This window comes from Hemiscyllium ocellatum, chromosome 46 (assembly GCF_020745735.1).
Source record: "Hemiscyllium ocellatum isolate sHemOce1 chromosome 46, sHemOce1.pat.X.cur, whole genome shotgun sequence".
NCBI lineage: Eukaryota > Metazoa > Chordata > Chondrichthyes > Orectolobiformes > Hemiscylliidae > Hemiscyllium > Hemiscyllium ocellatum.
In genome coordinates this window covers 5,375,451-5,389,240 of record NC_083446.1, presented here as the reverse complement: position 1 = coordinate 5,389,240, position 13,790 = coordinate 5,375,451, and the positions used below count along the sequence as shown (strand labels likewise).

Below are 13,790 nucleotides of genomic sequence, written 5' to 3'. Positions count from 1 at the left end.
ATTGGTCATGCTGAATTGTCCCATAGTGTCCAGGGATGTGCAGGTTAAGGTGGATTGGCTGTGCTAAATTGTCCCATAGTGCCCAGGGATGTGCAGGTTAGGGTGAATTGGCTGTGCTAAATCGTCCCATAGTGCCCAGGGATGTGCAGGTCAGGGTGGATTGGCCGTGCTAAATTGTCCCATAGTGCCCAGGGATGTGCAGGTTAGGGTGGATTGGCCGTGCTAAATTGTCCCATAGTGCCCAGGGATGTGCAGGTTAGGGTGGATTGGCCGTGCTAAATTGTCCCATAGTGCCCAGGGATGTGTCTGTTAGGTTCGTTAGTCAGGGGTAAATATCGGATAATAGGGTAGGGGAATGGGTCTGGGTGGGTTACTCTTCGGAGGGTCGGTATAGACTTGTTGGGCCAAAGGGCCACACTGTAGGTATTCTATGACTCTATGAAAGCTAAACCTTTCTACTTTTCAATTCCTCTCCGAATAAATGGTCACACTCCATCAACATTCCAAATTCCCTGCTGTACCTGTGTAGAAACGTTGTGTCGTTTATGGACTGGGACACTCAGGTCCTACCACCTTGAGGTAGCATACATTTAAAATAAAAATCCTCTTGCCAAAAGAAATGGACAATTTCCCATCTTCCCACCTCCTATCCTCCCCGGCCCACTCGCTCACCCTCCATAGCCTCCTTTCTGTCCTCTTCAAACCCACTTTCCCATCTGCCTTTGTGACATTAGCGATCGAGACTTTGGTCCCTTCATCCAAGTTATTTCTATAAATTGTTGGAGCCCCCGGCTCCCCCACCCCGTTAAGATATTCCCTCATACATTTATCTGCCTGGAATAATTCCCAAGTCCTTGCCCTGTTTTGTAAATTCTTACCTTCAGGTTGTGAGCTGGTAGATTGGTTCTCAGACATTTTGTCACCGTGAGCTGTAACATCAGCAGTGAGTGTCTGATGAAGCACCACTTGCTATTTGTGTGTCTTGGCCTGTTATGGTGGGTGATATCACTTTGGTTCTTTGTTGGAGAGGTTTTTAGATTAGATTACTTACAGTGTGGAAACAGGCCCTTCGGCCCAACAAGTCCACACCGACCCGCCGAAGCGCAACCCCCCCATACCCCTACATTTACCCCTTACCTAACACTAGGGGCAATTTAGCATGGCCAATTCACCTGACCCACACATCTTTGGACTGTGGGAGGAAACCGGAGCACCCGGAGGAAACTCACGCAGACACGGGGAGAACGTGCAAACTCCACACAGTCAGTCGCCTGAGGCGGGAATTGAACCCGGGTCTCTGGCGCTGTGAGGCAGCAGTGCTAACCACTGTGCCACCGTGCCGCCCACAAATGGATAAATGGAGTCCAAATCGATGTGTTTGTTCCGCTTAGAACGCCAGGCCTCTAGGAATTCCAAGACATATCGATTTGGACCCCCTGTCGCCAACCTCTCAGAGAAAAGACCCGGGAAGATATCACCCACCACAACAGGCCTGGGCACACAGGTAGCAAGCAGGACAGAACGCCAGCGCTCCATCAGGCGCTCACTGATGATGTCACCCCGCACGGTGACGAAACGTCAGGGAACAAATCGACCTAGCTCAGCGAGCAAGCCCCCAACCCGACCCACAGCCTTCGCTGCAAATCTTCTCGAAAACCGCACTTCGTACCTTGGGTGCCTGAGGGGCGACGGGCGGGGGAGATGTGGGCTTCTTCAACACCTTTCGAGGAGACACGGGCTTCACGTTCGACTGTGACAGAGAGAACGAGGCACCGGTGAGCGCGTGGCAACCTTGGCTGAGGCCTCGATAAAGAAAGAAAGCTGCCCACGATTTCTGGGTTTTGTCTCGGGGATGTTAAGGATGTTGTGGTTCTGTTCGCCGAGCTGGAAGTTTTTGCCGCAAACGTTTCGTTCCCTGGCTAGGGAACACCATCAGTGCTATTGGAGCCTCCTGTGAAGGCTTCACAGGAGGCTCCAACAGCACTGATGATGTTCCCTAGCCAGGGAACGAAACGTTTGCAGCAAAAACTTCCAGCTCAGCGAACAGAACCACAACAACGGACACCCGAGCTACAAATCTTCAACCAGATGTTAAGGATGTTGCCCGTCCCTAGTTGCCCTGGGAAGTGGCAACAGTGAGGGTCTGGAGTTGCGAATGCTAACAGAATCCAAACTGAACAGGGGAGGTCATTGCTGCTAACACTGTTGATGACACTTTGCTGTTGACTAAGAGCGGGTCTTCAGAGCAGCCTTCGATTGGCATGGATTTGTTCTGGTTTTGTGGAGGGCTTAGCCCTCCACTCTACATATACCTGAACCCAGGGTATCGCGACAGGGACTCAGCAAGGTCCTTCAGCACCACAATGTGCGGGCTCCTGCCCGGACCCCATCCACCCCACACGCACGTTTACTGCCTTTTCATCTTCCACAAGTTTTTAAAATTCTTACTTTAATCTGCTTACCTCCCATGGGAGAGATGGGTGTTTTCAAGGTGCCCAGTGCATCTGAGGTGTGTGTGTGAGAGAGAGAGAGAGAGCACACAAAGGAGTGGGTGAGAAAGTGAGGGAGAAGGACAGAGAATGAGGGAGAGGGAAGGACAATGAGGGAGAGGGAACATGGAAGAGAGCGAGGGGGTGAGGGAGAAATGGCACAGGGGAGTGAGGGAGAGCTCGCGAGGGAGAGAAAGCGAGGGAAAGGGAGAGAGAACAAGGGAGAGAGAACGAGAGAGAGGGAACGAGGAAGAGAGCAAGGGCGTGAGGGACACAGTGTGGGGGAGTGGGAGAAGCAGCGCAGGGGAGTGAGGGAGAGCTCGTGAGGGAGAGAAGGCGAGAGGGAAAGAAAGGGAGAGACTGCGGGGTAGAGGGAGAGGGGGAGGGAATGAGGAAGAGAGCAAGGGAGAGCGAGACACTACACCGGGGAGTGAGGGTGACTGTGGGGTGGGGGGAGAGAGCCTGGGGGAGAGGGAGAGAGTGTGGGGGAGAGCACAAGAGAGTGGGGGTGGGGGGGGGAGGGTAGGTGAGCAATGGAGTGCGGGGGACTTGGAGACCATGCAGAGGGGGAGGGAGAGAGAGTGGGTGAACCCAGCATGGCTAACACTGAGGGAAGGAACTTCTTAATTTATTTCCTTATTTTGCCACTCAACACCAAAGATGGCGCTGGGAACGGCGACATGGTCAAACTTTCCACTGTACTCCTGTACCTGAGTAAAAATCTAGCTCCATTCAAACGTACAACTGCTCCCACCGAGAAGGACAGGGGCAGGAAGTGAATGGGAGCACAGCCCCTTAAAAGCTTCCCTCCCGATTCACACGCGCAATCTTGCTTTTCAAAACGTATCCCTTTGCTGAGGCCGGTTTAATATCTTGGGACACGCGCCCTTACCCTCCTCTCAAGGGGTGGGCGATATATGCCAGGCCTGGCCCACGTTGGCAGGAATGAATTCCAAACGCACCGATGTCGAACCCAACACGGAGCGCCAACACAGGCCAAAGGCCCACATGGAGATGGCAGACAGTCCGGGGAATGGGGCCATCTGGGCGCAGCCCCTGGTGCCCAGGGGGCGCAGAAAGGTACAAAGTGGGGGAACCCACAGTGACTCCCCAACCACCACCCTCACGACCACCAGCCCCAGCACCGACTGTACTCACAATCGGCACCTCCCTGCTCCGGAAAGACGGACTCTCGGGCTGAGGCACTGGGCTTCCCGGAGACTTCCTGCTGTCCGGAGAGAGCCGCGAGGTGGCGGTGAAATCAAAAGACTCGAACTGTCAAACAACAACAACAACAACTTTCATTTGCGCACCACCGTCATTCAACTCCTGGGTCGCAGGGAGAAGGGATTAAGACAGGTAATTAAAAGGTAGATTTCACCGAGAGCAAAGCGAGGGAGGGACTGAGGGATTTAGATGGCCCTATGGAATGGTGGAGCAGGCCCGAAGGGCCGAATGGCCTACTTCGGCTCTGATTTTCTATGTCTCTGGGTGAGGAATTCCGAGGGGGCTAGGAGAGAGCTTACAACGCCAGACGAGGAACCGATCCAACTCAACAAGAACAAGCAGCAGTGCGCCAAACGAGGCCTGCCCTGAGTTAGGCAGCAGTGTGTTGGAATGAAACAACTCCAACCTCCCCTCCCCTCCCCCGACAGCCCACCCAGAGTCACTTTGGAATCCAAGGGTTCTTCAGTCCCCAACAGCCCTCTGAATAAGATCACAGTTCAGTTCACTGCATCCCTACCGTGTGGAATAACACCATTCGGCCCATCGAGTCCACACTGACCCTCCGAAGAGCATCCTGATGCTATCCCTGAAAACCACCCTTTCCCACATCTAATTCACCTAGCTTGCACATCCCTGGGCACTATGGGACAATTTAGCATGGCCAATCCACCATAACCTGCACATCCCTGGACACTATGGGACAATTTAGCACGGCCAATCCACCCTAACCTGCACATCCCTGGGCACTATGGGACACTTTAGCATGGCCAATCCACCCTAACCTGCACATCCCTGGACACTATGGGACACTTTAGCATGGCCAATCCACCCTAACCTGCACATCCCTGGGCACTATGGGACACTTTAGCATGGCCAATCCACCCTAACCTGCACATCCCTGGGCACTATGGGACACTTTAGCATGGCCAATCCACCCTAACCTGCACATCCCTGGGCACTATGGGACAATTTAGCACGGCCAATCCACCCTAACCTGCACATCCCTGGGCACTATGGGACAATTTAGCACGGCCAATCCACCCTAACCTGCACATCCCTGGGCACTATGGGACAATTTAGCATGGCCAATCCACCCTAACCTGCACATCCCTGGGCACTATGGGACAATTTAGCATGGCCAATCCACCCTAACCTGCACATCCCTGGGCACTATGGGACAATTTAGCATGGCCAATCCACCCTAACCTGCACATCCCTGGGCACTATGGGACAATTTAGCATGGCCAATCCACCCTAACCTGCACATCTTTAGACTGTGGGAGGAAACCGCACGCAGACACGGGGAGAATGTGCAAACTCCACACAGACAGTTGTCCAAGGCTGGAATCAAACCTGGGACCCTGGTGCTGTGAGGCAACAGCACTAACCACTGAGCCACCATGCTGGTAACAAGTTCTGGACCTCCACACCTCAGGAGGAATCTACAGGTCTTGGCAGGAATGCAATGTCACCAGAATGATCCAGGAGCTGAAAGGGTTGTGAAGCCAGCACCCCTACAGGAGAAATGGTTTCTTCTACTGGGGGAGCAGAGAGTCCAGAACAAGGGACAGGAACCTTCAGATACAAGCCAAGCCTCTGAAAGTGATGTAGGGAAGCAATTCCTCATGGAACGGGAGTGGAATCTGGAACTCATCCTGAATAAAACTGGGAGATCAACTGAAGGTCAGGACTGATGAGATGGAACATAGTACAGTCCAGCACAGGAATGGGTCCTTGGGCCACGATGCTGTGCCAATAATGACACCAAATTAAACTAATCCCTTCTGCCTGCCCTTGGTCTATATCCCTCCATCCCTTGCATATTCATGTGTTTATCTAAAAGTCTCTTAAACACCCCTATTTTACCTACCTCACCCCCACCCCAGGCAGTGTGTTCCAGACTCCTACCCCTCTCTGTGTAAAAAACTCACCCCTCACATCTCTCTTGACCTTTCCCCCTCTCACCTTAAATGCGTGACCCTGAGGTTCAGACATTTCACCTCTGGGAGAAAGATTCTGACCGTCAGCCCCATCTGTGCATCTCATAATTTGATAGACTTCATTCTAGTCTCCCCTCAGCCTCCAGAGAAAACAATCTGAGTTTTTCCAGCCTCTCCTTCCAGCTCATACCCTCTAATCCCGGCAGCATCCTGGTAAACCTCTTCTGCATCCTCTCGAAAGCCTGCACATCTATCCTCTAGTGTGGCGACCGGAATTGAACGCAATACTCTCAGTGTGGCCAAGTCAAAGTCTAATACAGTTGCAACATGACACCCTGACTCTTGTCAGTTCTCTGCCCAATAAAGGCAAGCATGCCATATGCCTTCTTTATCGGCCTGTCTACTTGCGTGGCCACTTTCAGGGAGCTATGGACTTAACCCCAAGATCACTCTGTAACTCAATGCTGTTCAGGGTCCTAGACCTTTGCTGGGTGAGAAGGGTTAGAGAGTCAAGGCAGGGAGATACAATAGATCTAAACGAATGGAGGATTAGGTGGACGGGCTAAATGGCCTCCTCCCGCTCCCAGTAGGGTACAGAGGGAGGTTCTAAGGGCAGGGGATCGATGGCAAAAAGGGGACCAATGCTTCTGTCACTGAGCGTGGGGTGGAGAATAGACGGGTCATCTCAACAACGCTGGATTCCTCTTACTTACCGAGAGTGGCGACAGGAACGAGAAGACAGAGTCTTGACGTAAACCTGTGGGAAAGGTCAAAAATGTAAAATCCACAACCTTTCCAACAGTCCTGTCATCATCCAGTGAACCAATCATGGCCATGAGGTGAACACGCATCAAGTTCTACACGCACAAAACAGACCATTCAGCCCAACCCAGTCCCTACTAGCTTCCAAATCAGTGACCAGGTTCCCACAGGGATTTCCACCTCTCCATCCCCATCCCTTTCGCCTCCACAGTCCAACTGAATCAGTAAAGACTAACAAAGCTGAAAACACTGGTTTGGTCTCAACTTGAGGGTGCTGTGGAAACGACTCACAAGAATTGTTCTAGGGTCACAGCACCTCAGTTACGTGGAGGGATGGGATAGATCAGGATTGGGGGGGGGATGGTGCTGGTCTCCCTGAATGAAACCAAGAAGGGATTTGACAGGACAAAAACGCATGACCCACTCTCACTAGTATCCTCACAGACGGATGAGGAAGGATACCAATTCAACCGGGACAACACATCCATCCTAGGACAGGCCAAACAAAGACATGCACAAGAATTCCTAGAAGCATGGTATTCCAACCGGAACTCTATCAACAAACACATCGAGTTAGACCCCATCTCCCACCCCCTGAGAGAAGGAATCGGAAGTGACTTCACCACAGGAAATGACATCGCCAACCCAAAGAAACCCAGACATGTAAATCAAAAGCAGGAATTTTCAGCATTGCTTCGCCTGAGGCCCACTGAAGATGTTACCGAGGAAGGTGACGAAACATCTGGAAATGAACCTTCCAGCTCAGTGAGCAAACCTACATCCAAAACCTCAACCTGAGCTACAAATCTCAAAACTCACTGGGGGTATTTGTAAACAGGAAGGATCTGCACAGAGTAGGGCAGGAGAAAAGGTCATGGACAGATTGGAGGTAATTGGCCAGAGGAGCATCAGAGACAGGAGAATGTTTCTCACACAGCGTGTGGTTAGGATCTAATTAAGGTGCCCCGAGAGTGTGATTCAATCAAGGCATTTGGAAAGGAGTCAGATTCTTCTTTGAAAAAGGAAGAACATGCAGGGCTGGAAGGAGAAAGCAGGAGGATTGGCGTTGAGGTAAAAACTGAAAGACCTGCATTGGTTGGGACTCAGAAATGGCTGACAAAACCTCAGCAAGTCTGGCAGCACCTGTGGAGAGAAATCAGAGTTAACGTTTCAGGTCCGGTGACCTGAACTGACTGTAGCTGGGAAAATGTTGGGTTTATATACAGCAGGTAGGGTAGTAGAGGAGTCAATGTCATCTGGGGATAGGGCCCAAAAGAGAGAGGACAGTTGGACAGTCAAAGGGTGGCACGGTGGCTCAGTATTTAGCCCTGCTGCCTCCCAGCACCAGGGACCCGGGTTCGATTCCACCCACGGGCGACTGTCTGTGTGGAGTTTGCACATTCGCTCTGCGCCTGTGTGGGTTTCCTCCGGGTGCTCTGGTTTGCTCTCACAGTCCAAAGATGTGCAGGTCAGGGTGTATTGGCCGTGCTAAATTGTCCCATAGTGCCCAGGGATGTGCAGGTCAAGGTGTATTGGCCGTGCTAAATTGTCCCATAGTGCCCAGGGATGTGCAGGTCAGGGTGTATTGGCCGTGCTAAATTGTCCCATAGTGCCCAGGGATGTGCAGGTTAGGGTGGATTGGCCGTGCTAAATTGTCCCATAGTGCCCAGGGATGTGCAGGTCAGGGTGTATTGGCCGTGCTAAATTGTCCCATAGTGCCCAGGGATGTGCAGGTTAGGGTGTATTGGCCGTGCTAAATTGTCCCATAGTGCCCAGGGATGTGCAGGTTAGGGTGAATTGGCCGTGCTAAATTGTCCCATAGTGCCCAGGGATGTGCAGGTTAGGGTGTATTGGCCGTGCCAAATTGTCCCATAGTGTCCAGAGATGTGCAGGTCAGGGTGTATTGGCCGTGCCAAATTGTCCCATAGTGTCCAGGGATGTGCAGGTTAGGGTGGATTGGCCGTGTCAAATTGTCCCATAGTGCCCAGGGATGTGCAGGTTAGGGTGAATTGGCCGTGCTAAATTGTCCCATAGTGCCCAGGGATGTGCAGGTTAGGGTGGATTGGCCATGCTAAATTGTCCCATAGTGTCCAGAGATGTGCAGGTCAGGGTGTATTGGCCGTGCCAAATTGTCCCATAGTGTCCAGGGATGTGCAGGTTAGGGTGGATTGGCCGTGCCAAATTGTCCCATAGTGCCCAGGGATGTGCAGGTTAAGGTGTATTGACCGTGCTAAATTGTCCCATAGTGTCCAGGGATGTGCAGGTCAGGGTGGGTTGGCCATGCCAAATTGTCCCATAGTGTCCAGGGATGTGCAGGTTAAGGTGGATTGGCTGTGCTAAATTGTCCAATAGTGCCCAGGGATGTACAGGTTAGGGTGGATTGGCCGTGCTAAATTGTCCCATAGTGCCCAGGGATGTGTAGGCTAAGTGGATGATCCAGAGGAAATGCTGGGTTGGAGGGAGTAGAGGGCTGTGTCTGGGTGGGATGCTCTTCAGAAGGTTAGTGTTGATGTGATGGGCCGAATGGACTGTTTCCACACTGTCGGGGTTGTAACGAATGGATAACGATCTGGCCGGAAGGGTGACTGGGGACTGTTAGTGGCTAACAATGGGTAGTGTGTGATAGCAGACCACGCGATAGCAAGGTGGGAGACTCAGACCTGAAAGTTGTTGGACTCAATATTGAGTCCAGAAGGATTCCCAAGCGGAAAACGAGGTGCTGTTCTTCCCATTTGTGCTGAGCTTCACTGGAACACTGCAGCAAGCCTGAGACCGAGACATTGACCAGGGGACAGGGTGGGGTGTAGTTGTGGCAGGTATTAAGAAAGCTGCTTATTTGTCAACATAGTGGGCCGAATGGCCTCCCAGGGACTTGGTTTGTTCTCCAAACGCTAATTTGAGGGATGTGTTTCTCAGGTTTCCCTGCAATGCCTTGATTTGACCAGAAAAAACATCCTTTCACATTAAACTTTACTGTCGCTTTTCTGTCGAACCCGATAGGAGACAGGAGCAGGTGAATGGCGTGGATCTGATGGATGACAGGGAATTCCCCTTCACCTGGCATTTCCCTAGCAGACCCAAGCCCACACTGACAGAAACACAGGCCATTCTTATACCTTTCTGCACCTTCGTCTGTGCCTCCTCTTTGAGCTTCTCAACCTCCTGCTTCAGAGACTCACTCTGTTTCTCCAGTTCCTGTAACTTGCTGTAGCAAAAGGGAGAGAGAGAGAGAGACACCGAGACAGGTCAGCTTTACAGAATTCTCCCAGCCAATCAAACACTCCCCAGGACAGGGGCAGCACGGGGTTAGATACAGATTAAAGCTCACTCTACACTGTCCCCCATCAAACACTCCCCAGGACAGGGCCAGCATGGGGTTAGATACAGAGTAAAGCTCCCTCTACACTGTCCCCCATCAAACACCCCCAGGACAGGGACAGCACAGTGTTAGATACAGAGTAAAGCTCCCTCTACACTGTCCCCATCAAACACCCCCAGGACAAGGACAGCACGGGGTTAGATACAGAGTAAAGCTCCCTCTACACTGTCCCCATCAAACACCCCCAGGACAGGGACAGCACAGGGTTAAATACAGAGTAAAGCTCCCTCTACACTGTCCCCATCAAACACCTCCAGGACAAGGACAGCACGGGGTTAGATACAGAGTAAAGCTCCCTCTACACTGTCCCCATCAAACACCCCCAGGACAGGGACAGCACAGGGTTAAATACAGAGTAAAGCTCCCTCTACACTGTCCCCATCAAACACCCCCAGGACAGGGACAGCACAGGGTTAAATACAGAGTAAAGCTCCCTCTACACTGTCCCCATCAAACACCCCCAGGACAGGGACAGCACAAATTAGATATAGCAAGTACTGTGGGAGCTCCTGCCTGGAATGAGAGACTGCTGTATAGAGTGGGTCCTGTGAGCTCCCCTCTTGCTGGTTCTGAGCTTACCATTCTGTCGCCAGGTTGGTGAGCTTGGCTTCGTTGAGCTGTTCCTGGAGTGATTGCTTAGCCCGGATTTCAGCATCCAGGGCTGACTGTAACTCCAGTTTGGCTGAGGCTTCCAGTTTCTGCAGGCGCCTGACCTTCCAGTGTGTGTCCTTGACCCAGAGAGACAGGGAGAGAGAGAGAGACAGCTAGTGACCCAGAGGTTTAGAATTCATTCTTCATGTCAACCACAAAACTTTCCTTTCACCTTACCGACTTAATTATAGTGCAAAGCCTCCTCACTTCCTCAATCTCCCCGATTTGTATCCTGCCCTTATCTCTCAATCCCTCCAATTCCATCCTCTCCACATCCTCCAATCCCAACGACCCGCACTCACTCGACATTGTTCACTCCCACAGACCCTCAATGTTCCTTAATCTCACTGACCCACAATCTCCCCATCTCCCACAGTCTGCATTCCCCATAAATCCCTGTCCCATTTCTCCCAAATCCCTCAGACCCACCTCCCTCCATATCCCTCAGTCCCACCTCCCCTCCATATCCCTCAGTCCCACCTCCCCTCCATATCCCTCAGTCCCACCTCCCTCCATATCCCTCAGTCCCACCTCCCTCCATATCCCTCAGACCCACCTCCCCCATATCCTTCATTACCACCTCCCCCCATATCCCTCAGACCCACCTCCCCCATATCCCTCAGACCCACCTCCCCCATATCCCTCAGACCCACCTCCTCCCAAATCCCTCAGACCCACTTCCCTCCATATCCCTCAGACCCACCTCCCCCCATTTCCCTCAGACCCACCTCCCCCATATCCCTCAGTCTTACCTCCCCCCATTTCCCTCAGTCCCACCTCCCCCCATATCCCTCAGACCCACCTCCCTCCATATCCCTCAGTCCCCCGCTATATCATTCAGTCCCGCCATCTGCCCTCCCTCCCCACCCCCATCTGCAAGTCCACCTCCAGCCAGGGAGGGAGGGATGTGAGGAATGTTTCTGCCGCATTTCTACAGCGATCAAACCGTGTGTTGCTGGAAAAGCACAGCTGGATACGGGCAGCATCCCAGGAGCAGGAGAATCGACGTTTCGGGCATAAGCCCTTCATCAAGAATGACATTCCTGAGGAAGAGCTTTTGCCCGAAACGTCGATTCTCCTGCTCCTCGGCTGCTGCCCGACCAGCTGTGCTTTTCCAGCTCCACACATTTCAACTCTGATCTCCAGCATCTGCAGTCCTCACTTCCTCGTCATGTTTACAGCAGGAGACCTCCCTCACCCTCCCCTCCCAGAGCAGTCTCAGGCCTCACCACGGGCTTGGCGTTACTGCTGGTGCTCTTCAGCGAGTCCAGTTCCTCCGCCATCTTGGTAGCCAGCGACTGCAAGTAACCCCGAGCTTCCTTCTCTTCGCTCACCCTGTCAGGAGGGAGACATTACATCAGCTCGGCATTGCCGGTGGGGGAGCCGAGACCTGGGTACACACAAACGCAACGGAGTGGGCTGGGGGCGGCGGAGTGGGATGGGAGCCAGCTTCCCCATCTTGCTGCTCCTCCCCATCCCCTTACCATTGAATAATCTCGGCGATCTGGGTGTCCCACTGCTTCACGGTCTCCTTCCTGCCTTCCAGTGCCTGGAGCTCCTCCTCGAGCCGCTTGTTTCTGGCCTGTAGCTTCTCCAGCTTCTCCAGGAGCTTAGGGGGTGGGGTCAGAGGTCAGAGGACAGTTATTGAGTGGACCAGGGCGCACATCAGTTACCAGTGTTTTAACCCCGATCTCTTAAGACAGAAGCTGACAACTTTTAAAAAAAAATATTATAACACCGAACAGTACAGCACAGGAACGGGCCCTTCGGCCTGGAATGTTGTGCCAAACATGACGCCAAATTAAACTGATCCCTTCTGCTTGCCCTTGTTCCCCATCTGGCATATCCATGTGCTTATCCGTAAGTCCTTTTAACGCCCCCCTATCATACCTACCACCACACTCACCCTGGCAGAGCATTCCGGATTCCTACCACTCTCTGTCGAGAAACAACTTGCCCCTCACATCCCCTCCCCCTCTCACCTCAAATGCGTCCCCCCTTGCTGTAGATATTTCAACTCTGGGAGAGAATGTGTCTGACTGACGACCCTATCTCATAATTTGGCAGACCTGTATATAGTCTCCCCTCAACCACTCCAGAGAAAACAACTTGAGTTTTTCAAGCCTCCGGAACTAATTCAACAGCTTCAGACCCTGTGAGCTGCAGTGGGATTTGAACCTGTGTCCGCAGCGTATTAGTCTGAATTTCTGGTCCAGAGACATTACCGTTACAGCATCGTCTCTTTGCTGGGCTGTGCTTCAAAAGGAAATACTTCATACAATCATTAGCTCAACACTGATTGCTGGAGGAAACTCCATCTGTATCCCTACTGTCCAAACATTAAAGCCCTCTCCCTGACTCTCAGGCCCTCCGTGAGGCTTCAGTAAAGCTCCAACCTTCTCAAATATCTCTGAAAATCCAAACCCTGCTTGCTTTATGGACCGTGCTCTTCAGTAACCGCCCCAAGGTTCCTCAGTGTCAGTCCCAGCTCCGACAGATGTGTGAGGCGATTGCCTTGCTCAGTAAAGGTGTGAGAGGATATATAGGCCGCACCAGGCCTTACCGACAGTCCAGGCCCTGACACTCACCGGCTCCAGCTCCACGTTCAGCCTCAGGTTCTCTTCCCTCAGCTGGTTCTTCTCCTGCTCGTGGGCCGCCCGCAGTTCCATCACAAGTTCCTCCTGTTCCGACTGCCTATGGGAGGTCCAGGCCATGCACAAATGTTACTGAGGGGACGTGTTTCCTCAGCCCCAGGACTGGAACTCCAGTCACCATGTCTACCGATGCGAAAACTCGCAGGCGTGACCCTCAGCCTCCCTGTATCCACAAGGTAGATCCCCAAAATCCAGCAGACATGACTCTCTCTCCTCTTCCCCCCCAGGCTTCACCAATACATACCAACCAACTCCCCACAACATGACAGGACCCCAACATCCACCACACAATCCTGAATTCAATGGGTTCAACATCTTCATGCCCCACAAAGACCCAGTAGGCACAAGGCCCCTCCGCCAACCCAAAGGGTGCTTACTCCCACCATTCCCAACTCCCAATGGGCTCTTGCTCCCACCATTTCCAAATCCCAATGGGCTCTTGACCCCGCCTCCCCAAACCCAATGTCCAATAAGAACACAAATCCCATTCCCAAACTCCAGCAGGCACGTGCCCACCAGCCACTTAAAATTCAGCGAGTCTGCACCCCCACAACCTGAAACTCAGCAGGCACTAACCACAGTCCCTCAAAATCCAGCATGTACACACCCCTCTCCCCCTCCCCCTGCAAACAACACCATCCGAAACCCAGCAGGCACACATTTCCCCTTCCAGAACCTCAGCAGGCAC

At 52.6% G+C, this 13,790-nt stretch overlaps 1 protein-coding gene across 2 annotated transcripts in view; it reads right to left on the bottom strand.

Moving 5' to 3' along the window:
• The window catches only part of LOC132836325 (serine/threonine-protein kinase MRCK alpha-like), a 148,687-nt gene that overhangs the window by 42,477 nt on the left and 92,420 nt on the right, over positions 1-13,790 (bottom strand). For both annotated transcript variants that reach the window (XM_060855755.1, XM_060855756.1), the window contains exons 16-23: positions 13,037-13,142; positions 11,933-12,057; positions 11,678-11,783; positions 10,377-10,525; positions 9,535-9,623; positions 6,370-6,413; positions 3,648-3,764; positions 1,670-1,750 (exon numbers count right to left, since the gene is read on the bottom strand). In XM_060855755.1, the coding sequence (XP_060711738.1) occupies positions 1,670-1,750; positions 3,648-3,764; positions 6,370-6,413; positions 9,535-9,623; positions 10,377-10,525; positions 11,678-11,783; positions 11,933-12,057; positions 13,037-13,142 (817 nt within the window). The remainder of the gene's footprint in view (positions 1-1,669; positions 1,751-3,647; positions 3,765-6,369; positions 6,414-9,534; positions 9,624-10,376; positions 10,526-11,677; positions 11,784-11,932; positions 12,058-13,036; positions 13,143-13,790) is intronic.